Genomic DNA, 26469 nt, shown 5'->3' on the forward strand with positions numbered 1-26469 from the left:
TAGGATAAACTAAATCAAATCAAAATGTATTGGTCACATACACATGGTTAGCAGATGTTAAATGCGAGTGTAGCGAAATGCTTGTGCTTCTAGTTCCGACAGTGCAGTAATATCTAACAAGTAATCTAACAATTCCCCAACAACTACCTAATACACACAAATCTAAAGGGGTGAATGAGCATATGTACATATAAATATATAGATGAGCGATGGCCGAGCGGCATAGGCAAGGTGCAATAGATGGTATATATATATATATATATATATATATATATATATATAGTAAGATATGTAAACATTATTTAAAGTGACATTGTTAATTAAGAATTACCCGCTTTTTTCAATTTTCTCCTAAAATAAATTACCCAAATCTAACTGTCTGTAACTCGGGCCCTGAAGCAAGGATATGCATATTCTAGGTACCATTTGAAAGGAAACACTTTGAAGTTTATGGAAATGTGAAAGGAATGTAGGAGAATATAACACAATAGATCTGGTAACAGATAATACAACGAAAATAAAAAAAACTTTATGTATTTTATTGTACCATCATCTTTGAAATGCAAGAGAAAGGCCATAATGTATTATTCCAGCCCATGTGCAATTTAGATTTTGGCCACTAGATGATTCAATGAACCATTGCATTTCTGTTCAAAATTTGTATAAAGACTGCCCAAATGTGCCTAATTAGTTTATTAATAACTTTTCACGTTCAAAACTGTGCACTCTCCTCATACAATAGCATGGTATTCTTTCACTGTAATAGCTACTGTAAATTGGACAGTGCAGGTAGATTAACAAGAATTTAAGCTTTCTGACAATATCAGATATGTCGATATCCTGGGACATTTTCTTGTTACTGACAACCTCATGCTAATCACATTAGCCTACATTAGCTCAACCATCCCATGGAAGGGACACCGATCCCGAAGAAGTTTTAAAGTGACTAGCGATCCATTTACTAAAGTGTCCAGTGATTGGGTCTCAATGTAGGCAGCAGCCTCTCTGAGTTAGTGATTGCTGTTTAGCAGTCTGATGGCTTTGAGATAGAAGCTGTTTTTCAGTCTCTGGGTTCCAGCTTTGATGAGCCTGTTCTGACCTCGCCTTCTGGATGGTAGCAGTGTGAACAGGCAGTGGCTCGGGTGGTTGCTGTCCTTGATGGTCCTTGTGGCCTCCCTGTGACATCGGGTGTTGTAGGTGTCCTGGAGGGCAGGAAGTTTTCCCCCAGTGATGCACTACCCTCTGGAGAGCCTTACGGTTGTGGGCAGTGCAGTTGCCGTACCAGGCTGTGATACAGCCCGACAAGATGCTCTTGATTGTGCATCTGTAAAAGTATGTTTGGGTTTTGGGTGACAAGCCGATTTCTTCAGCCTCCTGAGGTTGAAGAGATGCTGTTGCACCTTCTTCACCACACTGTCTGTGTGGGTGGACCATTTCAGTTTGTCTGCGATGTGACGCTGAGGTACTTAAAATCTTCCACCATCTCCACTGCTGTCCCTTTGATGTGGAACCCTCTGCTGTTTCCTGAAGTCCACAATCATCTACTTTGTTTTGTTGATGTTGAGGGGGAAGTTGTTTTCCTGACACCACAGTCCGAGTGCCCTCACCCCCTCCCTGTAGGCTGTCTATTGTTGTTGGTAATCAAGCCCACTACTGTTGTGTCGTCTGCAAACTTGATGATTGAGTTGGAGGCATGCTTGGCCACACAGTCATGGGTGAACAGGGAGTACAGGAGGGGGCTGAGCACGCACCTTTGTCGGGCCCCAGGGTTGAGAGTCAGCAAAGTGGAGGTGTTGTTTTTAGAGAAACAACAATTGTCGGTACATATAAGTGTCTGATATTGGCTGAAATCTTAAATTCGTGTTAATATAACTGCACTGTCCAATTTACGGTAGCTATTACTGCAAAAACATTCCATGCTATTGTTTGGGAGAGCTCCTAACAACAGAAAACTGTTTTCACTGCGATAGGTTTGATAAATTCACCTCTGAAGATGAAATGTGTTCTTACATTCTGAAATCCTGCTCTGATTTATCATCCAAAGGGTCCCAGAGATAACATGAAGTGTTGTTTTGTTTGATAAAATCCTTTTTCATATCCTAAAAAGGTCCCTATAGCATGCACGATTGTTTTTGTGTTTTCACTCGTTCAATTTGCAAAGAAAGGAATCTGTGAAAATCTAACCCTAAACTTTGTTTAAACCAGTCAAATCACATTTGTATGTATTCCGCAGAGATCCTAGAATTTAACAAGACTTCACTATATCATTAGGGGTGTAGTATATCCTATAAGACATGAAAATTTGGTCATTGAGCGACGCTTTCATGGCACGCAGATGACGCGGCCGGTCTTCATTTGATCGACTGTATCTTTGTCAAATAAGCACTAATCTAGGGTCAAAGAAAGCTAGTTAGATAGCCAATGAGCGGAGTAGCCGGAAACCCTGTATCTGTTGTAAAATGTAGCTACTAATCTTGTGCGACAGCATGCCTTTTCCTTTTGGATAAAAATTATAAGAATAATCAGTTATGAAAATGTTGAACTTATAATATGCCTACTAATACTGGAAAAGCTAAATCAAAGTCCAGATAGACAGATTTGACGATATTCTTGCAGAAAAATGTCATTTGAATGTAAATGTCTCCTTCATGATTTGCCTGGGTGACTTCACACTAAAAGGCTCCGTCGTTCCCTCATACTTCAAGTTATCCATCTGAAAGTTTGCACATACACTGCTGCCATCTTGTGGACACCATCAGAATTACCAGAGTGTTGGCTGGAACTGGGACCTTTCTGTTGCAATTCAAAGATTGTGGTAGATTGTTTTTTCTTCGTATTTTCTTCTACCTCTTTCTTCTATCTATTGTGTGATATTCTTCTAAATTCAATTCACATTTCCACAAACTTCAAAGTGTTTCCTTTCAAATGGTACCAAGAATATGCATATCCTTGCTTCATTTTAGGCAAACATTTTAAAAAAGTGGGCTGTATCAATGATGGTCATAGGGGAGAAGGAGGGAGAGTGAAACTATTTTCTGTTCATTAGGAAGAGTTTTTAAAATTTCTATCAAAAACTTGTATGTCGTAGACTAGTGGAGACCGATATCTGTCTTGTGTTACTAAAACAACAGTTGTTGATGTGTACGGCTGCATTTCAGACACATTTTGTGTCAATTTCAATGTTGGAATAACAGAACTTAGGTCTATAGCGTTTGGGTGAGCGACAACATTATCTTGATCCCAATAAATCAACTGTCCCCGCACGTTTAGCCACTGACGAGGCTCATTTGAATAGCCTGATGCATCAGGAAAATGATCAGCTACAAAAGAGTGATCAAGACCGACATCTGCATAGGTGTGAATGAGTTGGTTGACTGTTCCTCCTGTTTGGGTGTCATCTCCCTCCTCGCCTATAGGGGATGCTGTCTGCTGTAACCTACCCTCTGAAAAAGCCACGTCGCTCTCCTGTCCGAAGCCCATGGATCCGTCAGACAGCCACAGGTTCCTCTTGGACAGCAGGAACATCTGAGTGTTGAGACTGAACTCCACTGATACTGGTTCACTGACCTGGTGATGGAGGGAGGGAGGGAGGGAGGGGGAGAGGGAGAGAGGGAGGGAGGGAGAGAGGGAGGGGGGGGAGGGAGGGAGGGAGGGAGGGGGGAGGGAGGGAGGGAGGGAGAATGAGAGGTGGGAGGGAGAGAGGAGAGAGGGGGAGGGAGAGAGGAGATTAGGAGAAGGGAGAGGGAGGGAGAGAGGAGATTAGGAGAAGGGAGAGGGAGGGAGGGAGGGGGGGGAGGGAGGGAGGGAGGGAGGGAGGGAGGGAGGGAGGGAGGGAGGGAGGGAGGGTGGGAGGGAGGGAGGGAGGGAGGGAGGGAGGGGGGAGGGAGGGAGGGAGGGAGGGAGGGAGGGAGGGAGGGAGGGAGGGAGGGAGGAGAGAGAGAGAGAGAGAGGGAGGGAGGGAGGGAGGAGATTAGGAGAAGGGAGAGAGGGGGAGGGAGAGAGGAGAGAGTGGGAGGGAGAGAGGGGAGGGAGGGGAGGAAGAGAGAGTGGGAGGGGGTAGAGAGAGAGGGGGGGTAGGGAGGGGGAGGGATAAAGGGGGAGGGAGAGAGAGTGGGGGTAGGGAGGGGGACGGAGGTAGAGGGGGAGGGAGGTTTATATATACTGCTATCACAGTATTGTGATTCACAATCACAACACTGTATGACCTATTGATAATCAATGGTTCCAAATCAATAACTACCTGTTGGAAGCGTATGTCCAGGTGGAAGGGGACAGGCTCTCCGGGGTTACAGACAGGGGGTACGGTGTACTCCATGTTCTGGGCTGTAGTACAGGGAATCAGATTCAGTCTGTATGTACCAGAATAGTCACGCACCTAGGAGAGGAGAGAGGAGGGAGAGAGGAGACAGGGAGGAAAGGAGAGAGGGATGGACAGAGGGAGAGAGAGGGCCGGAGGGAGAGAGAGGGCGAGAAGGATGGGAGAGGCAGGGAGAGAGGGAGGGAGGGGAGAAGAGGAGATAAAGAGAGGGTAGAGAGAGAGGGAGGGGAGGAGAGGAGAGAAAGAGAGGGGAGGAGAGAGAGGGAGGGAGAGAGAGGAGGAGATAGGAGAGAGAATAGAGAAGAGGAGAGAGAAGAGGAGAGAAGGAGGGGGAGAAGGAGGGGGAGAAGGAGGGAGAGTGAAACTATTTTCTGTTCCTTAGAAAGAAAATATTTTGGGGGCAATTGTCAGGACGTGTTTGCTCACTGACGCCACCATACTCTCAGCACTAGCAGTAAGTATTATCATTGGTACATTGGGACATTAACTATCACCATTGATACATTTATGACCATCATTGATACATTTGGAAATTAACTACAATCATTGATACATTGGGACATTAACTATCATCATTTATACATTGGGACATTGACTATCACCACTGATACAGTGGAACATTTACTATCATCATTGATACATTTACTACCATTATTGATATATTCGGACATTAAATATCACCATTGATACATTTACTATCAATGTTGTGTTAGGGGTTATGGCTATAGGCTGGTAGGGGTAGGGGTTAGGGCTACAGGCTGGTAGGGTTAGGGGTTAGGGCTACAGGCTGGTAGGGGTAGGGGTTAGGGCTACAGGCTGGTAGGGGTTAGGGGTTAGGGCTACAGGCTGGTAGGGTTAGGGGTTAGGGCTACAGGCTGGTAGGGTTAGGGGTTATGGCTATAGGCTGGTAGGGGTAGGGGTTAGGGCTACAGGCTGGTAGGATTAGGGGTTATGGCTACAGGCTGGTAGGGGTTAGGGGTTAGGGCTACAGGCTGGTAGGGGTTAGGGGTTAGGGCTACAGGCTGGTAGGGTTAGGGGTTAGGGCTACAGGCTGGTAGGGTTAGGGGTTATGGCTATAGGCTGGTAGGGGTAGGGGTTAGGGCTACAGGCTGGTAGGGTTAGGGGTTAGGGCAACAGGCTGGTAGGGTTAGGGGTTAGGGCTACAGGCTGGTAGGGTTAGGGGTTAGGGCTATAGGCTGGTAGGGGTAGGGGTTAGGGCTACAGGCTGGTAGGGTTAGGGGTTAGGGCAACAGGCTGGTAGGGTTAGGGGTTATGGCTACAGGCTGGTAGGGGTAGGGGTTAGGGCTACAGGCTGGTAGGGGTAGGGGTTAGGGCTACAGGCTGGTAGGGTTAGGGGTTAGGGCTACAGGCTGGTAGGGTTAGGGGTTATGGCTATAGGCTGGTAGGGGTAGGGGTTAGGGCTACAGGCTGGTAGGATTAGGGGTTAGGGCTACAGGCTGGTAGAGTTAGGGGTTAGGGGTTATGGCTATAGGCTGGTAGGATTAGGGGTTAGGGCTACAGGCTGGTAGGATTAGGGGTTAGGGGTTATGGCTATAGGCTGGTAGGATTAGGGGTTAGGGGTTATGGCTATAGGCTGGTAGGGGTAAGGGTTAGGGCTACAGGCTGGTAGGGGTAAGGGTTAGGGCTACAGGCTGGTAGGATTAGGGGTTAGGGGTTAGGGCTACAGGCTGGTAGGGGTAAGGGTTAGGGCTACAGGCTGGTAGGGTTAGGGGTTAGGGGTTAGGGCAACAGGCTGGTAGGGTTAGGGGTTAGGGCTACAGGCTGGTAGGATTAGGGGTTAGGGCTACAGGCTGGTAGGGTTAGGGGTAAGGGTTAGGGCAACAGGCTGGTAGGGTTAGGGGTTAGGGCTACAGGCTGGTAGGATTAGGGGTTAGGGGTTAGGGCTACAGGCTGGTAGGATTAGGGGGTAGGGGTTAGGGCTACAGGCTGGTAGGATTAGGGGGTAGGGGTTAGGGCTACAGGCTGGTAGGATTAGGGGTTATGGCTACAGGCTGGTAGGATTAGGGGTTAGGGGTTATGGCTATAGGCTGGTAGGGGTAAGGGTTAGGGCTACAGGCTGGTAGGGGTAAGGGTTAGGGCTACAGGCTGGTAGGATTAGGGGTTAGGGGTTAGGGCTACAGGCTGGTAGGGGTAAGGGTTAGGGCTACAGGCTGGTAGGATTAGGGGTTAGGGGTTATGGCTACAGGCTGGTAGGGTTATGGGTTAGGGCTACAGGCTGGTAGGGTTAGGGGTTAGGGCAACAGGCTGGTAGGGTTAGGGGTTAGGGCTACAGGCTGGTAGGATTAGGGGTTAGGGGTTAGGGCTACAGGCTGGTAGGATTAGGGGTTAGGGGTTAGGGCTACAGGCTGGTAGGGTTAGGGGTTAGGGCTACAGGCTGGTAGGATTAGGGGGTAGGGGTTAGGGCTACAGGCTGGTAGGATTAGGGGTTATGGCTACAGGCTGGTAGGGGTAGGGGTTAGGGCTACAGGCTGGTAGGATTAGGGGTTAGGGCTACAGGCTGGTAGGGGTAAGGGTTAGGGCTACAGGCTGGTAGGGGTAAGGGTTAGGGCTACAGGCTGGTAGGATTAGGGGTTAGGGGTTAGGGCTACAGGCTGGTAGGGGTAAGGGTTAGGGCTACAGGCTGGTAGGATTAGGGGTTAGGGGTTATGGCTACAGGCTGGTAGGGTTATGGGTTAGGGCTACAGGCTGGTACGGAAAGGGGTTAGGGCTACAGGTTGGTAGGATTAGGGGTTAGGGCTACAGGTTGGTAGGATTAGGGGTTATGGCTACAGGCTGGTAGGATTAGGGGTTAGGGGTTAGGGCTACAGGCTGGTACGGAAAGGGGTTAGGGCTACAGGTTGGTAGGATTAGGGGTTAGGGCTACAGGTTGGTAGGATTAGGGGTTAGGGCTACAGGCTGGTAGGGTTAGGGCTACAGGCTGGTAGGATTAGGGGTTAGGGCTACAGGCTGGTAGGGTTAGGGGTTAGGGCTAATGGCTGGTATGGTTAGGGGTTAGGGCTACAGGCTGGTAGGGTTAGGGGTTAGGGCTAATGGCTGGTATGGTTAGGGGTTAGGGCTACAGGCTGGTAGGGTTAGGGGTGAGGGCTAATGGCTGGTAGGATTAGGGGTTAGGGCTACAGGCTGGTAGGATTAGGGGTTAGGGGTTAGGGCTACAGACTGGTAGGATTAGGGGTTAGGGGTTAGGGCTACAGACTGGTAGGGTTAGGGCTACTGGCTGGTAGGATTAGGGGTTAGGGCTACAGGCTGGTAGGATTAGGGGTTAGGGGTTAGGGCTACAGACTGGTAGGGTTAGGGGTTAGGGCTAATGGCTGGTATGGTTAGGGGTTAGGGCTACAGGCTGGTAGGGTTAGGGGTTAGGGCTAATGGCTGGTATGGTTAGGGGTTAGGGCTACAGGCTGGTAGGGTTAGGGGTGAGGGCTAATGGCTGGTAGGATTAGGGGTTAGGGCTACAGGCTGGTAGGATTAGGGGTTAGGGGTTAGGGCTACAGACTGGTAGGATTAGGGGTTAGGGGTTAGGGCTACAGACTGGTAGGGTTAGGGCTACTGGCTGGTAGGATTAGGGGTTAGGGCTACAGGCTGGTAGGATTAGGGGTTAGGGCTACAGGCTGGTAGGATTAGGGGTTAGGGCTACAGGCTGGTAGGATTAGGGGTTAGGGGTTAGGGCTACAGACTGGTAGGGTTAGGGGTTAGGGCTACTGGCTGGTAGGATTAGGGGTTAGGGCTACAGGCTGGTAGGGTTAGGGGTTAGGGCTACAGGCTGGTAGGGTTAGGGGTTAGGGCTAATGGCTGGTAGGGTTAGGGGTGAGGGGTTATGGCTACTGGCTGGTGGGGTTAGGGCTACTGGCTGGTGGGGTTAGGGCTACTGGCTGGTGGGGTTAGGGCTACTGGCTGGTGGGGTTAGGGCTACTGGCTGGTAGGGTTAGGGCTACTGGCTGGTAGGATTAGGGGTTAGAGGTTACTGGCTGGTTGGGTTAGGGGTTAGTGGTTACTGGCTGGTAGGGTTAGGGGTTAGAGGTTAGGGCTACAGGCTGGTAGGGTTAGGGGTTACTGGCTGGTAGGGTTTGGGGTTAGAGGTTAGGGGTTAGAGGTTTGGGGTTAGGGTTTGTGGTTAGAGGTTAGGGTTTGTGGTTAGATGTTAGGGGTTAGAGGTGAGGGGTTAGGGGTTAGGGTATGGGGTTAGAGGTTAGATGTTAGAGGTGAGGGGTTAAGGTTTAGGATTAGGGTTAGGGTTTGAGGTTAGGGGTTAAGGGTAAGGGGTTAAGGGTTAGGGTTTGGGGTTAGAGGTCAGGGGTTAGAGGTTAAGGGTAAGGGTTTGGGGTTAGAGGTTAAAGGTTAGGGTTAGAGGTTAGGGTTTGGGGTTCGAGGTAAGGGGTTAGGGTTTAGGGGTTAGAGGTTAGGGGTTGGAGGTTAGGGGTTGGGTTAGAGGTTAGGGGTTAGGTTTTGGGGTTGGAGGTTAGGGGTTAGAGGTTAGGAGTTAGGGTTTGGGGTTAGGGGTTAGAGGTTTGGGGTTCGAGGTGAGGAGTTAGTGGTTAGGGGATAGGGTTTAAGGTTAGAGGTTTGGGTTAGAGGTTAGGGGTTAGGTTTTGGGGTTGGAGGTTAGAGGTTAGGAGTTAGGGTTTGGGGTTAGATGTTAGGGGTTAAGGTTAGGGGTTAGGGTTAGGGGTTAGGGTTAGAGGTTAGGGTTAGAGGTTAGGGGTTAAGGGTAAGGGGTTAAGGGTTAGGGTTTGGGGTTAGAGGTTAAGGGTAAGGGTTTGGGGTTAGAGGTTAGGGGTGAGGGGTTAAGGTTTGGGGTTAGGGTTAGAGGTTAGGGTTTTGGGGTTTGAGGTAAGGGGTTAGAGGTTAGAGGTTAGGGGTTAGGGTTAGAGGTTGGAGGTTAGAGGTTAGGAGTTAGGGTTTGGGGTTAGAGGTTAGGGTTTGGGGTTAGGGTTTAGAGGTTAGGGTTAGGGGTTAGTGGTTTGGGGTTTGAGGTGAGGGGTTAGGGTTTAGGGTTAGAGGTTTGGGTTAGAGGTTAGGGGTTAGGTTTTGGGGTTAGAGGTTAGGGGTTAGAGGTTAGGGTTTGGGGTTAGAGGTTAGGGGTTAGAGGTTAGGGGTTAGAGTTTAGGTGTTAAGGTTAGGGGTTCAAGTTTAGGTGTTAAGGTTTGTGGTTAGAGATGAGGGGTTAAGGTTTGGGGTTAGAGGTTAGGGGTTAAGGTTTGGGGTTAGAGGTTAGGGGTTAGGGTTAGAGGTTAGGGGTTAGGGTTAAAAGTTAGGTTTAGAGGTTAGGGGTTAGGGTTTGGGGCATATACTCACAGCAAAGTCTGATGTGAATGTCCACTGCTGGACAGGCTGGTTGTAGGTGGGTTCACTCCTCACCAGGCTGAGATTAAAGGTCAGGCCAGGGTTGTCTTCACACACCACCATGGATGACAGAGAGGATGCTGGGAAGGGAAGGAGAGGAAAGAGAAGAGGAAAAAGTAAAGTAGTGGGGACTATAGACTGACTGATACATATTATATAGACTGACTGATACATATTGTTATATAGACTGACACATATTATTATATAGACTGACTGATACATATTATTATATAGACTGACTGATACATATTATTATATAGACTGACTGATACATATTATTATATAGACTGCCTGACACATATTATTATATAGACTGACTGATACATATTATTATATAGACTGACTGATACATATTGTTATATAGACTGACTGATACATATTATTATATAGACTGCCTGATACATATTATTATATAGACTGACTGACACATATTATTATATAGACTGACTGATACATATTATTATATAGACTGACTGACACATATTATTACATAGACTGACTGATACATATTATTATATAGACTGACTGATACATATTATTACATAGACTGATACATATTATTATATAGACTGATACATATTATTATATAGACTGACTGATACATATTATTATATAGACTGATACATATTATTATATAGACTGACTGATACATATTATTACATAGACTGACTGATACATATTGTTATATAGACTGACTGATACATATTGTTATATAGACTGACACATATTATTATATAGACTGACTGATACATATTATTATATAGACTGACTGATACAATATATCCATGTCCATGATATTGTATGTTGTAGGTGTGTGTGTATGGGTGTGTCACCTGTGCTCTTGATCCTGCCATCAGAGTGGGCCTCGACAAACAGACCTCTGAAGCGAGCCTTGATTTTGAAGATGACCACCAGACGACCCTGCTCGTTGATTAGCATACTGGTGGGGTACAGGACACCTGCAGAATGCAGAATAGCACACGTTTAGATTTGATATCAATATTCAAGTCGTTTTTATTTGATTTTGGAATAATAATCATCTATCCCTTTTACTTTCTCTCCGTGTCTCCCTCCCTCCACTCACTCACTCACTGTCCTCCCTCCCTCCCACCCACTCACTCCCCCACTTACTCCCTCCCTCTCTTCCTCCCGCACTCCCTCCTCCCCCACTCTCACACAGATCCCCCTCTCCCACACTCTCTGTTTCTTCTCACCCTGTAACTCAGCCTGCGGTGAACTCCCGATGCCGTCCTTCCACAGTGTGGCAGTATCGTACACAAAGGTGAGGCGGAGCTCAGACTGCAGGTCAAAATGCTGCCAGCCCCCCGCAACCCCTGGGGAGTGGAACACGTATGACACGTGCAGTGGAACACGCAGAGTCACGTACGATTGGACCAGATTCAGCACCTGTGGAGTCGGGGAAAAGGTTAGAACCAATCAGGAGAGAGGGAGGTTAGACCTAATCAGTAGAGGGGAGAAAAGGTTAGAACCAATCAGGAGAGAGGGGGAGGGCGAGATACATAATTTCTTTTTGGGTATAAATTAGGTTTCTTGGTTTCTTCCTAGGTTTTGGCCTTTCTATGGTGTTTTTCCTAGCCACCGTGCTTCTACACCTGCATTGCTTGCTGTTTGGGGTTTTAGGCTGGGTTTCTGTACAGCACTTTGAGATATCAGCTGATGTACTGAGGGCTATATAAATACATTTGATTTGTATAGACAACTTCTTTTTGTCTCTATAATTTTTTTCCAGGCACTTAGCTAACATGATTTCATACGTTTTTGTTTAATCCCCTTTATTTCAGCCTTGTCACTCAGCAGACACAGTTTTGGTGACCCACTGTTGGTACCTGGGATCCAAGGCCGTCTCCCATGCACTGTAAGGCTTTGTCCCATAGGGGGTGCACAACCGGGCATTCCCACAGTGCATGTAGGAGGGTTCCTTTTGCCCTGCACATCGCCAACATGCATCATCCTGTCAAAAACTCCTCCTATGGAACCTCAGGGGAGGGACATTAAATCTGTGAAAAACTCCTCCTATGGAACCTCAGGGGAGGGACATTAAATCTGTGAAAAACTCCTATGGAACCCCAGGGGAGGGACATTAAATCTGTGAAAAACTCCTCCTATGGAACCCCAGGGGAGGGACATTAAATCTGTGAAAAACAACTTCTATGAAACCTTAGGGGAGGGACATTAAATCTGTGAAAAACTCCTCCTATAGAACCCCAGGGGAGGGACATCAAATCTGTGAAAAACTCCTCCTATAGAACCCCAGGGGAGGGACATTAAATCTGTGAAAAACTCCTCCTATAGAACCCCAGGGGAGGGACATCAAATCTGTGAAAAACTCCTCCTATAGAACCCCAGGGGAGGGACATTAAATCTGTGAAAAACTCCTCCTATGGAACCCCAGGGGAGGGACATTAGATCTGTGAAAAACTCCTCCTATAGAACCCCAGGGGAGGGACATTAAATCTGTGAAAAACTCCTATGAAACCTTAGGGGAGGGACATTAAATCTGTGAAAAACTCCTATGAAACCTTAGGGGAGGGACATTACATCTGTGAAAAACTCCTATGAAACCTTAGGGGAGGGACATTAAATCTGTGAAAAACTCCTCCTATGGAACCTTAGGGGAGGTACATTAAATCTGTGAAAAACTCCTCCTATGGAACCCCAGGGGAGGGACATTAAATCTGTGAAAAACTCCTCCTATGGAACCCCAGGGGAGGGACATTAAATCTGTGAAAAACTCCTCCTATGAAACCTCAGGGGAGGGACATTAAATCTGTGAAAAACTCCTCCTATAGAACCTCAGGGGAGGGACATTAAATCTGTGAAAAACTCCTAAAAATGGAACCTCAGGGGAGGGACATTAAATCTGTGAAAAACTCCTATGAAACCTTAGGGGAGGGACATTAAATCTGTGAAAAACTCCTATGAAACCTTAGGGGAGGGACATTACATCTGTGAAAAACTCCTATGAAACCTTAGGGGAGGGACATTAAATCTGTGAAAAACTCCTCCTATGCAACCTTAGGGGAGGTACCTTAAATCTGTGAAAAACTCCTCCTATGGAACCCCAGGGGAGGGACATTAAATCTGTGAAAAACTCCTCCTATGGAACCCCAGGGAGGGACATTAAATCTGTGAAAAACTCCTCCTATGAAACCTCAGGGGGAGGGACATTAAATCTGTGAAAAACTCCTCCTATAGAACCTCAGGGGAGGGACATTAAATCTGTGAAAAACTCCTCCTATGGAACCTCAGGGGAGGGACATTAAATCTGTGAAAAACTCCTCCTATGAAACCTTAGGGGAGGGACATTAAATCTGTGAAAAACTCCTCCTATGGAACCCCAGGGGAGGGACATTAAATCTGTGAAAAACTCCTCCTATAGAACCTCAGGGGAGGGACATTAAATCTGTGAAAAACTCCTATGAAACCTTAGGGGAGGGACATTAAATCTGTGAAAAACTCCTATGAAACCTTAGGGGAGGGACATTACATCTGTGAAAAACTCCTATGAAACCTTAGGGGAGGGACATTAAATCTGTGAAAAACTCCTCCTATGGAACCTTAGGGGAGGTACATTAAATCTGTGAAAAACTCCTCCTATGGAACCCCAGGGGAGGGACATTAAATCTGTGAAAAACTCCTCCTATGGAACCCCAGGGGAGGGACATTAAATCTGTGAAAAACTCCTCCTATGAAACCTCAGGGGAGGGACAATAAATCTGTGAAAAACTCCTCCTATAGAACCTCAGGGGAGGGACATTAAATCTGTGAAAAACTCCTCCTATGGAACCTCAGGGGAGGGACATTAAATCTGTGAAAAACTCCTCCTATGGAACCCCAGGGGAGGGACATTAAATCTGTGAAAAACTCCTCCTATGAAACCTTAGGGGAGGGACATTAAATCTGTGAAAAACTCCTCCTATGGAACCCCAGGGGAGGGACATTAAATCTGTGAAAAACTCCTCCTATAGAACCTCAGGGGAGGGACATTAAATCTGTGAAAAACTCCTATGAAACCTTAGGGGAGGGACATTAAATCTGTGAAAAACTCCTATGAAACCTTAGGGGAGGGACATTACATCTGTGAAAAACTCCTATGAAACCTTAGGGGAGGGACATTAAATCTGTGAAAAACTCCTCCTATGGAACCTTAGGGGAGGTACATTAAATCTGTGAAAAACTCCTCCTATGGAACCCCAGGGGAGGGACATTAAATCTGTGAAAAACTCCTCCTATGGAACCCCAGGGGAGGGACATTAAATCTGTGAAAAACTCCTCCTATGAAACCTCAGGGGAGGGACATTAAATCTGTGAAAAACTCCTCCTATAGAACCTCAGGGGAGGGACATTAAATCTGTGAAAAACTCCTCCTATGGAACCTCAGGGGAGGGACATTAAATCTGTGAAAAACTCCTCCTATGGAACCTCAGGGGAGGGACATTAAATCTGTGAAAAACTCCTCCTATGGAACCCCAGGGGAGGGACATTAAATCTGTGAAAAACTCCTCCTATGAAACCTTAGGGGAGGGACATTAAATCTGTGAAAAACTCCTCCTATGGAACCCCAGGGGAGGGACATTAAATCTGTGAAAAACTCCTCCTATAGAACCTCAGGGGAGGGACATTAAATCTGTGAAAAACTCCTATGAAAACTTAGGGGAGGGACATTAAATCTGTGAAAAACTCCTATGAAACCTTAGGGGAGGGACATTACATCTGTGAAAAACTCCTATGAAACCTTAGGGGAGGGACATTAAATCTGTGAAAAACTCCTCCTATGGAACCTTAGGGGAGGTACATTAAATCTGTGAAAAACTCCTCCTATGGAACCCCAGGGGAGGGACATTAAATCTGTGAAAAACTCCTCCTATGGAACCCCAGGGGAGGGACATTAAATCTGTGAAAAACTCCTCCTATGGAACCTCAGGGGAGGGACATTAAATCTGTGAAAAACTCCTCCTATAGAACCTCAGGGGAGGGACATTAAATCTGTGAAAAACTCCTCCTATGGATCCTCAGGGGAGGGACATTAAATCTGTGAAAAACTCCTATGAAACCTTAGGGGAGGGACATTAAATCTGTGAAAAACTCCTATGAAACCTTAGGGGAGGGACATTACATCTGTGAAAAACTCCTATGAAACCTTAGGGGAGGGACATTAAATCTGTGAAAAACTCCTCCTATGGAACCTTAGGGGAGGTACCTTAAATCTGTGAAAAACTCCTCCTATGGAACCCCAGGGGAGGGACATTAAATCTGTGAAAAACTCCTCCTATGGAACCCCAGGGGTGGGACATTAAATCTGTGAAAAACTCCTCCTATGGAACCTTAGGGGAGGTACCTTAAATCTGTGAAAAACTCCTCCTATGGAACCCCAGGGGAGGGACATTAAATCTGTGAAAAACTCCTCCTATGGAACCCCAGGGGAGGGACATTAAATCTGTGAAAAACTCCTCCTATGAAACCTCAGGGGAGGGACATTAAATCTGTGAAAAACTCCTCCTATAGAACCTCAGGGGAGGGACATTAAATCTGTGAAAAACTCCTCCTATGGAACCTCAGGGGAGGGACATTAAATCTGTGAAAAACTCCTCCTATGGAACCCCAGGGGAGGGACATTAAATCTGTGAAAAACTCCTCCTATGAAACCTTAGGGGAGGGACATTAAATCTGTGAAAAACTCCTCCTATGGAACCCCAGGGAGGGACATTAAATCTGTGAAAAACTCCTCCTATAGAACCTCAGGGGAGGGACATTAAATCTGTGAAAAACTCCTATGAAACCTTAGGGGAGGGACATTAAATCTGTGAAAAACTCCTATGAAACCTTAGGGGAGGGACATTACATCTGTGAAAAACTCCTATGAAACCTTAGGGGAGGGACATTAAATCTGTGAAAAACTCCTCCTATGGAACCTAAGGGGAGGTACATTAAATCTGTGAAAAACTCCTCCTATGGAACCCCAGGGGAGGGACATTAAATCTGTGAAAAACTCCTCCTATGGAACCCCAGGGGAGGGACATTAAATCTGTGAAAAACTCCTCCTATGAAACCTCAGGGGAGGGACATTAAATCTGTGAAAAACTCCTCCTATAGAACCTCAGGGGAGGGACATTAAATCTGTGAAAAACTCCTCCTATGGAACCTCAGGGGAGGGACATTAAATCTGTGAAAAACTCCTATGAAACCTTAGGGGAGGGACATTAAATCTGTGAAAAACTCCTCCTATGGAACCTTAGGGGAGGTACCTTAAATCTGTGAAAAACTCCTCCTATGGAACCCCAGGGGAGGGACATTAAATCTGTGAAAAACTCCTCCTATGGAACCCCAGGGGAGGGACATTAAATCTGTGAAAAACTCCTCCTATGGAACCTCAGGGGAGGGACATTAAATCTGTGAAAAACTCCTCCTATGGAACCCCAGGGGAGGGACATTAAATCTGTGAAAAACTCCTCCTATGAAACCTTAGGGGAGGGACATTAAATCTGTGAAAAACTCCTCCTATGGAACCCCAGGGGAGGGACATTAAATCTGTGAAAAACTCCTCCTATAGAACCTCAGGGGAGGGACATTAAATCTGTGAAAAACTCCTCCTATGGAACCTCAGGGGAGGGACATTAAATCTGTGAAAAACTCCTATGAAACCTTAGGGGAGGGACATTAAATCTGTGAAAAACTCCTATGAAACCTTAGGGGAGGGACATTAAATCTGTGAAAAACTCCTCCTATGGAACCCCAGGGGAGGGACATTAAATCTGTGAAAAACTCCTCCTATGGAACCCCAGGGGAGGGACATTAAATCTGTGAAAAACTCCTCCTATAGAACCTCAGGGGAGGGACATTAAATCTGTGAAAAACTCCTCCTATGGAACCTCAGGGGAGGGACATTAAATCTGTGAAAAACTCCTATGAAACCTTAGGGGAGGGACATTAAATCTGTGAAAAACTCCTATGAAACCTTAGGGGAGGGACATTAAATCTGTGAAAAACTCCTCCTATGGAACCCCAGGGGAGGGACATTAAATCTGTGAAAAACTCCTCCTATGGAACCCCAGGGGAGGGACATTAAATCTGTGAAAAACTCCTCCTATGAAACCTTAGGGGAGGGACATTAAATCTGTGAAAAACTTGTCTACCTTTTCCCTCGTCTTCTCTGACATTTTACCCAATATCTTAACTAATATACAACCTTGTCTCCTCTGACATTTTACCCAATACGGCTGTGTGTTCGATTTTATACACCTGTCAGCAACGGTTGTTGCTGAAATAGCCAAATCCACTAATAAGAATGGGTGTCCACATACTTTTGTATTTATTGTGTAATTCATAGTCTTCTCCAAGTTATCTCCCTCAAGCAAAAAGAGGACACACACATAACAGTAGTGCTATTCCAAGTCCAAGTCATCTCTCAAATCCTTTATCCTGTAGTAATAACGTGTTTAAACCCCACCAGTTCCTATTACTGTAATTCAATTTGTAATTACAATACGGCACGGTCAGTTAGAGAAATGGCCCTTATCTAACAGCTCATCACAAGATAAATGGCTCCTACCGAACAGCTCATCACAGATAAATGGCTCCTACCGAACAGCTCATCACAGATAAATGGCCACTATCTAACAGCTCATCACAGATAAATGGCCCCGATCTAACAGCTAATCACATATAAATGGCTCCTATCTAACAGCTAATCACAGATAAATGGCTCCTATCTAACAGCTCATCACAGATAAATGGCCCTTATCTAACAGCTCATCACAGATAAATGGCCCCTATCTAACAGCTAATCACATATAAATGGCTCCTATCTAACAGCTCATCACAGACAAATGGCCCCTATCTAACAGCTCATCACAGATAAATGGCCCCTATCTAACAGCTCATCACAAGATAAATGGCTCCTATCTAACAGCTCATCACAAGATAAATGGCTCCTATCTAACAGCTCATCACAGATAAATGGCCCCTATCTAACAGCTCATCACAAGATAAATGGCTCCTATCTAACAGCTCATCACAAGATAAATGGCCCCTATCTAAAAGCTCATCACAAGATAAATGGCTCCTATCTAACAGCTCATCACAGATACATGGCCCCTATCTAACAGCTCATCACAGATAAATGGCCCCTATCTAACAGCTCATCACAAGATAAATGGCTCCTACCGAACAGCTCATCACAGATACATGGCCCCTATCTAACAGCTCATCACAGATAAATGGCCCCTATCTAACAGCTCATCACAGATACATGGCTCCTATCTAACAGCTCATCACAAGATAAATGGCTCCTATCTAACAGCTCATCACAGATACATGGCCCCTATCTAACAGCTCATCACAGACAAATGCCCCCTATCTAACAGCTCATCACAAGATAAATGGCCCCTATCTAACAGCTCATCACAAGATAAATGGCCCCTACCGAACAGCTCATCACAAGATAAATGGCTCCCATCTAACAGCTCATCACAGATACATGGCCCCTATCTAACAGCTCATCACAGACAAATGCCCCCTATCTAACAGCTCATCACAGACAAATGCCCTCTATCTAACAGCTCATCACAAGATAAATGGCCCCTATCTAACAGCTCATCACAAGATAAATGGCCCCTATCTAACAGCTCATCACAAGATAAATGGCCCCTATCTAACAGCTCATCACAGATAAATGCTTCCTATCTAACAGCTCATCACAAGATAAATGGCCCCTATCTAACAGCTCATCACAGACAAATGCCCCCTATCTAACAGCTCATCACAGACAAATGCCCCCTATCTAACAGCTCATCACAGATAAATGGCCCCTATCTAACAGCTCATCACAAGATAAATGGCCCCTACCGAACAGCTCATCACAGATAAATGCCCCCTATCTAACAGCTCATCATAGACAAATGCACCCTATCTAACAGCTCATCACAGATAAATGGCCCCTATCTAACAGCTCATTACAGATAAATGGCCCCCTATCTAACAGCTCATCACAGATAAATGGCCCCTATCTAACAGCTCATTACAGATAAATGGCCCCCTATCTAACAGCTCATCATAGATAAATGGCCCCTATCTAACAGCTCATTACAGATAAATGGCCCCCTATCTAACAGCTCATCACAGATAAATGGCCCCCTATCTAACAGCTCATCACAGATAAATGGCCCCTATCTAACAGCTCATTACAGATAAATGGCCCCTATCTAACAGCTCATCACAGATAAATGGCCCCTATCTAACAGCTCATCACAGATAAATGGCCCCTATCTAACAGCTCATCACAGATAAATGGCCCCTATCTAACAGCTCTTCACAAGATAAATGGCCCCTATCTAACAGCTCATCACAGATAAATGGCCCCTATCTAACAGCTCATTACAGATAAATGGCCCCTATCTAACAGCTCATTACAGTTTCTTTAATTCTGTTAAAAATAAGAAGTTAATCCATTCTAGAATGTGATCTGTGGTATATCGTGAGCCCGATTGAACATCTCTGGTGATACCTGAAAGTAGCAGTACTGTAACGCTACCCAGCTAACCTGACAGAGCTTGAGAGGATCTGCAGAGAACAATGGGAGAAACTCCCCGAATACAGGTGTGCCAAGCTTGTAGCGTCAGACCCAAGAAGACACAATGCTGTAATCGCTGCCAAAGGTGCTTCAACAAAGTACTGAGTAAAGGGTCTGAATACTTATGTAAAATGTGATATATCAGTTTGTTATATTTAATACATTTGCAACAATTTCAAAAAAAAAATTTTTTTTTTTTTGCTTGGTCATTATGGGGTATTGTGTTTAGATTGATGAAAGGGGGAAACCATCAATATCAAAACATTTGGTCTATTGGGGACAGTCTGTAGAACCCTGTATGGTTCCACATGGCGTCCTTTTTTCTAAGAGTGAAAAAAACAATGGATCTTCAATGTTGAGTGTTTGAACGTTACAAAGGTTTAATTGTATACCATGAACAATGGAATTATCAGTCTCAACACATGATCTTTGTCTGATTTTAATGAAACACTGGTTTAGTCCCAAGTGGCAACCTATTCCCTATATAGGAGAACTACTTTTGACCAGGGTCCATAGGGGGGGGGCATTTGTGAAACACACACATTCTGACATTTGCATAGGCAATTATAATCAGAGAACACCATAGCTTGATTATTACCTTTCACTAACGAGTAGGAAACACACACACAAACACACACACACACACACACACACACACACACACACACACACACACACACACACACACACACACACACACACACACACACACACACACACACACACGATAGAACCAGCTCTGCACTGTAAAACACGGATCAACCTAAAAAAAGAAAAGAAAAGTAGATGAGTTCCGATCTCTCAAGGGCGAAACACAACATATGTTGAAACCAAATATAAAGATTCAATGCCAACGGTTTTATTTGATTATTATCGAACCTATATTTAGAGTTGGATCAAAAAGTAACAAGAAAATTACATAACAATAACGAGGCTATATAAAGGGTATTACGGTACAGAGTCAATGTGGAGGCTATATACAGGGTGTTACGGTACAGAGTCAATGTGGAGGCTATATACAGGGTGTTACGGTACAGAGTCAATGTGGAGGCTATATACAAGGGGTACCTGTACAGAGTCAATGTGGAGGCTATATACAGGGGGTACCGGAACAGAGTCAATGTGGAGGCTATATACAGGGGGTACCGGTACAGAGTCAATGGGGAGGCTATATACAGGGGGTACCGGTACAGAGTCAATGTGGAGGCTATATACAGGGGGTACCGGTACAGAGTCAATGTGGAGGCTATATACAGGGTGTTACGGTACAGAGTCAATGTGGAGGCTATATACAGGGTGTTACGGTACAGAGTCAATGTGGAGGCTATATACAAGGGGTACCTGTACAGAGTCAATGTGGAGGCTATATACAGGGGGTACCGGAACAGAGTCAATGTGGAGGCTATATACAGGTGGTACCGGTACAGAGTCAATGTGGAGGCTATATACAGGGTGTTATGGTACAGAGTCAATGTGGAGGCTATATACGAGGGGTACCTGTACAGAGTCAATGTGGAGGCTATATACAGGGGGTACCGGAACAGAGTCAATGTGGAGGCTATATAAAGGGGGTACCGGAACAGAGTCAATGTGGAGGCTATATACAGGGTATTACAGTACAGAGTCAATGTGGAGGCTATATACAGGTGGTACCGGAACAGAGTCAATGTGGAGGCTATATACAGGGGGTACCAGTACAGAGTCAATGTGGAGGCTATATACAGGGGAGTACCGGTACAGAGTCAATGTGGAGGCTATATACAGGGGGTACCGGAACAGAGTCAATGTGGAGGCTATATACAGGGGGTACCGGAACAGAGTCAATGTGGAGGCTATATACAGGGGGTACCGGAACAGAGTCAATGTGGAGGCTATATACAAGGTGTTACGGTACAGAGTCAATGTGGAGGCTATATAAAGGGTGTTACGGTACAGAGTCAATGTGGAGGCTATATACAGGGGGTACCGGAACAGAGTCAATGTGGAGGTTATAAACAGGGTGTTATGGTACAGAGTCAATGTGGAGGTTATATACAGGGGGTACCGGTACAGAGTCAATGTGGTGGCTATATACAGGGGGTACCGGTACAGAGTCAATGTGGAGGCTATATACAGGGTGTTACGGTACAGAGTCAATGTGGAGGCTATATACAGGGTGTTACGGTACAGATTCAATGTGGAGGTTATATACAGGGGGTACCAGTACAGAGTCAATGTGGAGGCTATATACAGGGGGTACCAGTACAGAGTCAATGTGGAGGCTATATACAGGGGATACCGGTACAGAGTCAATGTGGAGGTTATATACAGGGTGTTATGGTACAGAGTCAATGTGGAGGTTATATACAGGGGGTACCGGTACAGAGTCAATGTGGAGGCTATATACAGGGTGTTACGGTACAGAGTCAATGTGGAGGTCATATACAGGGGGTACCGGTACAGAGTCAATGTGGAGGCTATATACAGGGTATTACGGTACAGAGTCAATGTGGAGGCTATATACAGGGTGTTACGGTACAGAGTCAATGTGGAGGCTATATACAGGGGGTACCGGTACATAGTCAATGTGGAGGCTATATACAGGGTATTACGGTACAGAGTCAATGTGGAGGCTATATACAGGGGGTACCGGTACAGAGTCAATGTGGAGGCTATATACAGGGGGTACCGGTACATAGTCAATGTGGAGGCTATATACAGGGGGTACCGGTACAGAGTCAATGTGGAGGCTATATACAGGGGGTACCGGTACAGAGTCAATGTGGAGGCTATATACAGGGGGTACCGGTACAGAGTCAATGTGGAGGCTATATACAGGGGGTACCGGTACAGAGTCAATGTGGAGGCTATATACAGGGTGTTACGGTACAGAGTCAATGTGGAGGCTATATACAGGGTGTTACGGTACAGAGTCAATGTGGAGGCTATATACAGGGGGTACCGGTACAGAGTCAATGTGGAGGCTATATACAGGGGGTACCGGTACAGAGTCAATGTGGAGGCTATATACAGGGGGTACCGGTACAGAGTCAATGTGGAGGCTATATACAGGGGGTACCGGTACAGAGTCAATGTGGAGGCTATATACAGGGGGTACCGGTACAGAGTCAATGTGGAGGCTATATACAGGGGTTACCGGTACAGAGTCAATGTGGAGGCTATATACAGGAGGTACCGGTACAGAGTCAATGTGGAGGCTATATACAGGGGGTACCGGTACAGAGTCAATGTGGAGGCTATATACAGGGGTTACCGGTACAGAGTCAATGTGGAGGCTATATACAGGGGGTACCGGTACAGAGTCAATGTGGAGGCTATATACAGGGTGTTATGGTACAGAGTCAATGTGGAGGCTATATACAGGGGGTACCGGTACAGAGTCAATGTGGAGGCTATATACAGGGTGTTACGGTACAGAGTCAATGTGGAGGTTGAGTTGAGTTTATTTTTATTTTTACAGGGACAGTGCACATTAATCAACGTTTTAGTAAAAGTGCCGGTTTTAGCCAGCCGGCTAATTTTCAACCGCAGTCCCTGGGCAGGTTATTAAAAACAATTACAATATAAACAATAGCAACATAGAACAAGCAAGACATAGCAACATAGGACAAGCAAGACGTAGCATACAGACAGAGCAACATAGAGCAAAAAGCAGCAAGACAAAATTCATAAAAGCAACAAAGTGTTTCCACACCTCACAAGCTACAGACAACAGACAACATGGAAAGCGGCAACACACAGCTAGGGACCATGTTCACAAATCTGACTGACCTTTAGCCATGTCTTCAAGCACTTTGTGAAAGTGTGATATGTGGTGCAGTTATGTGTGTCTGATGGCAGTGTATTCCAGACATGGGAAGCTCTCACAGAGAATGCAGATTTACTAAAGGTTCTTTTCCTTAGGGGAACTATACAGTCACCTCTCATGGCAGACCTTGTGGATCTGCTGCCATATGTCTGGGTTTTCTGTTTAACAAAAATATTGAGTGGAGGGGGAGCCAGGCCATTAAGGATCTTGAATACAAGACATGCGTCGGTGTATTGCACAAGATTTTCCCAACTCAAGAGCTCATGCTTTCTAAGGATGTGACAATGATGATGGCTATTGGGCTTCCTATCAAGCACTTTGAGAGCCTGTTTGTAGACAGACTGAATAGGTTTTAATGTTGTACAGCAAGCTTGGGCCCAACTAGTCAAGCAGTATGTTAAGTGGGGGAGTATCATAGAGTTGAAGTACAGTTTTGCTACCTCTGTAGTCAAACAATTTCGTATAAATCGGAAATTAGCTAGGTTGAATTTAGTTATTTGAATTACCTTTTTCACATGTTTTTATACAGGGGGTACCGGTACAGAGTCAATGTGGAGGCTATATACAGGGGGTACCGGTACAGAGTCCATGTGGAGGCTATATACAGGGTATTATGGTACAGAGTCAATGTGGAATCTATATACAGGGTATTACGGTACAGAGTCAATGTGGAGGCTATATACTGGGTATTACGGTACTATATACAGGGGGTACCGGTACAGAGTCAATGTGGAAGCTATATACAGGGGGGTACCGGTACAGAGTCAATGTGGAGGCTATATACAGGGTATTACGGTACCGAGTCAATGTGGAGGTTATATACTGGGGGTACCGGTACCGAGTCAATGTGCGGGGGTACAGGTTAGTGATTTGTAAAGTGACTATGCATAGATAATAAACAGTGAGTAGCAGTAGTGTAAAAACAAACAGGAGGGGGGGGCTGTCAATGTAAATAGTCCAGGTTTTCATTTGATTAATTGTCCAGCAGTCTTATGGCTTGCTGTGCGGTAGCAGAGAGAACAGTCTATGACTCGGGTGGCTGGAGTCTTTGTCCATTTTTAGGGCCTTCCTCTGACACCGCCTGGTATATAGGTCCTGGATGGCAGGAAGCTTGGCCCCAGTGATGTACTGGGCCGTACGCATTACCCTCTGTAGCGCCTTGCGGTCAGATGCCGAGCAGTTGCCGTACCAGGCGGTGAATCAACCGGTCAGGATGCTCTCGATGGTGCCGCTGTAGAACCTTTTGAGGATCTGGGGACCCATGCCAAATCTTTTCAGTGACATCTCCTTGACGCGGCTGTTGATTGTGGCCTGTGGAGTGTTGTCCCACTCCTCTTCAATGGCTGTGCCAAGTTGCTGGATATAACTGAAACACGCTGTCGAAAACACTTTGATCCAGAGCATCCCAAAAATGGTGAATGGGTGACATGTCTGGTGGAGCTATGCAGGCCATAGAAGGAACATTTTCAGCTTCCAGGTATTGTGTCCAGATCCTTGCGACATGGGGGCCCCGTGCATTATCATGCTGAAGCATGAGGTGACGGCGGCGAATGAATGGCACGACAATGGGCCTCAGGATCACGTCACGGTGACCATCTGCCCACTGATGTCGGTTACGACGCCGAACTGCAGACAGGTTAAGACCCTGTTGTATTCACAATACACACGTTCACTCATCCACCTCCTGCTCTGAACCTGATACTCATCCACCGCCTGCTCTGAACCTGATACTCATCCACCTCCTGCTCTAAACCTGATACTCATCCACCTCCTGCTCTGAACCTGATACTCATCCACCTCCTGCTCTAAACCTGATACTCATCCACCTCCTGCTCTAAACCTGATACTCATCCACCGCCTGCTCTGAACCTGATACTCATCCACCGCCTGCTCTAAACCTGATACTCATCCACCGCCTGCTCTGAACCTGATACTCATCCACGGCCTGCTCTGAACCTGATACTCATCCACCTCCTGCTCTAAACCTGATACTCATCCACGGCCTGCTCTGAACCTGATACTCATCCACCTCCTGCCCTAAACCTGATACTCATCCACCGCCTGCTCTGAACCTGATACTCATCCACCTCCTGCTCTAAACCTGATACTCATCCACCTCCTGCTCTAAACCTGATACTCATCCACCTCCTGCTCTAAACCTGATACTCATCCACCTCCTGCTCTAAACCTGATACTCATCCACGGCCTGCTCTGAACCTGATACTCATCCACCTCCTGCTCTAAACCTGATACTCATCCACCTCCTGCTCTAAACCTGATACTCATCCACCTCCTGCTCTAAACCTGATACTCATCCACGGCCTGCTCTGAACCTGATACTCATCCACCTCCTGCTCTAAACCTGATACTCATCCACCTCCTGCTCTAAACCTGATACTCATCCACCTCCTGCTCTAAACCTGATACTCATCCACCTCCTGCTCTAAACCTGATACTCATCCACCTCCTGCTCTAAACCTGATACTCATCCACTGCCTGCTCTAAACCTGATACTCATCCACCTCCTGCTCTAAACCTGATACTCATCCACCGCCTGCTCTGAACCTGATACTTTTCATAGTGATACTTAGAACCCTGGTCAAGGTTGACATTGTGAAGCGTCGCTGAGACGGTTTCTGACCGTTTGGGCAGAAATTCTTCAGTTGTGCAAATCCACAGTTTCATCAGCTGTTCGAGTGGCTGGTGTCAGATGTCCCCGCAGGAAGCCGGATGTGGAGGCCCCGGGCTGGCGTGGTTACACGTGGTCGGTCCGGGGTTGTGAGGCCGGTTGGACGTACTGCCAAATTCTCTAAAAACAACGCTGGAAGCGTCTTATGGAAGAGAAATTAACGTTCAATTCTCTGGCAACAGCTCTGGTTGGCATTGCTGCAGTCAGTATGCAAATTCTTGAGACATCTGTGGCATTTTGTTGGGTGACAAAACTGCACATTTTTTTTGTGGCCTTTTAATGTCCCCAGCATGACGTTACAATGCTTAATTTACATGACATAATGAAACTGATCTTCACACAAGACTTTCACATTTATGTATCCAAATGTTTCTTCTAAAAAATAATGAACTTGAAAGCCACACCTCCTCTTCTGATAGGCTGCCGACGCTACACTTCTCCATCACTATGCAAAGTGGCATGTTCTTGACGCGTTGAAAGGAATGTAAGAAGGTCCACTCAATTGTACATTATTTGAGCTCAGACATTGAATATGTGAAATGAACAACCATCGACACCAATCAGTAAAAATGCTTCACACGAACAAGTCTTTTTCGACAGCGTATCATTGACACCTCCGCAAATTCAAAAAAGCTTGTTGTACACAACTTTAGAACTAAATGATGACATTCACTTTGACGGGCGGGCAGAAATATCACAAGTTAAGA

At 46.0% G+C, this 26469-nt stretch overlaps 1 protein-coding gene across 1 annotated transcript in view; it reads right to left on the minus strand.

Annotated features, from left to right (window-relative positions):
* Positions 1–26469, minus strand: part of LOC135544007 (FRAS1-related extracellular matrix protein 2-like) — a 229684-nt gene that overhangs the window by 11724 nt on the left and 191491 nt on the right. The window contains exons 19-23 of the mRNA XM_064971330.1: positions 10891–11083; positions 10536–10635; positions 9629–9761; positions 4241–4375; positions 3441–3567 (exon numbers count right to left, since the gene is read on the minus strand). Coding sequence (XP_064827402.1) covers positions 3441–3567; positions 4241–4375; positions 9629–9761; positions 10536–10635; positions 10891–11083 — 688 coding nt within the window. The remainder of the gene's footprint in view (positions 1–3440; positions 3568–4240; positions 4376–9628; positions 9762–10535; positions 10636–10890; positions 11084–26469) is intronic.

Source organism: Oncorhynchus masou, chromosome 8 (assembly GCF_036934945.1).
Source record: "Oncorhynchus masou masou isolate Uvic2021 chromosome 8, UVic_Omas_1.1, whole genome shotgun sequence".
Classification (NCBI taxonomy): domain Eukaryota; kingdom Metazoa; phylum Chordata; class Actinopteri; order Salmoniformes; family Salmonidae; genus Oncorhynchus; species Oncorhynchus masou.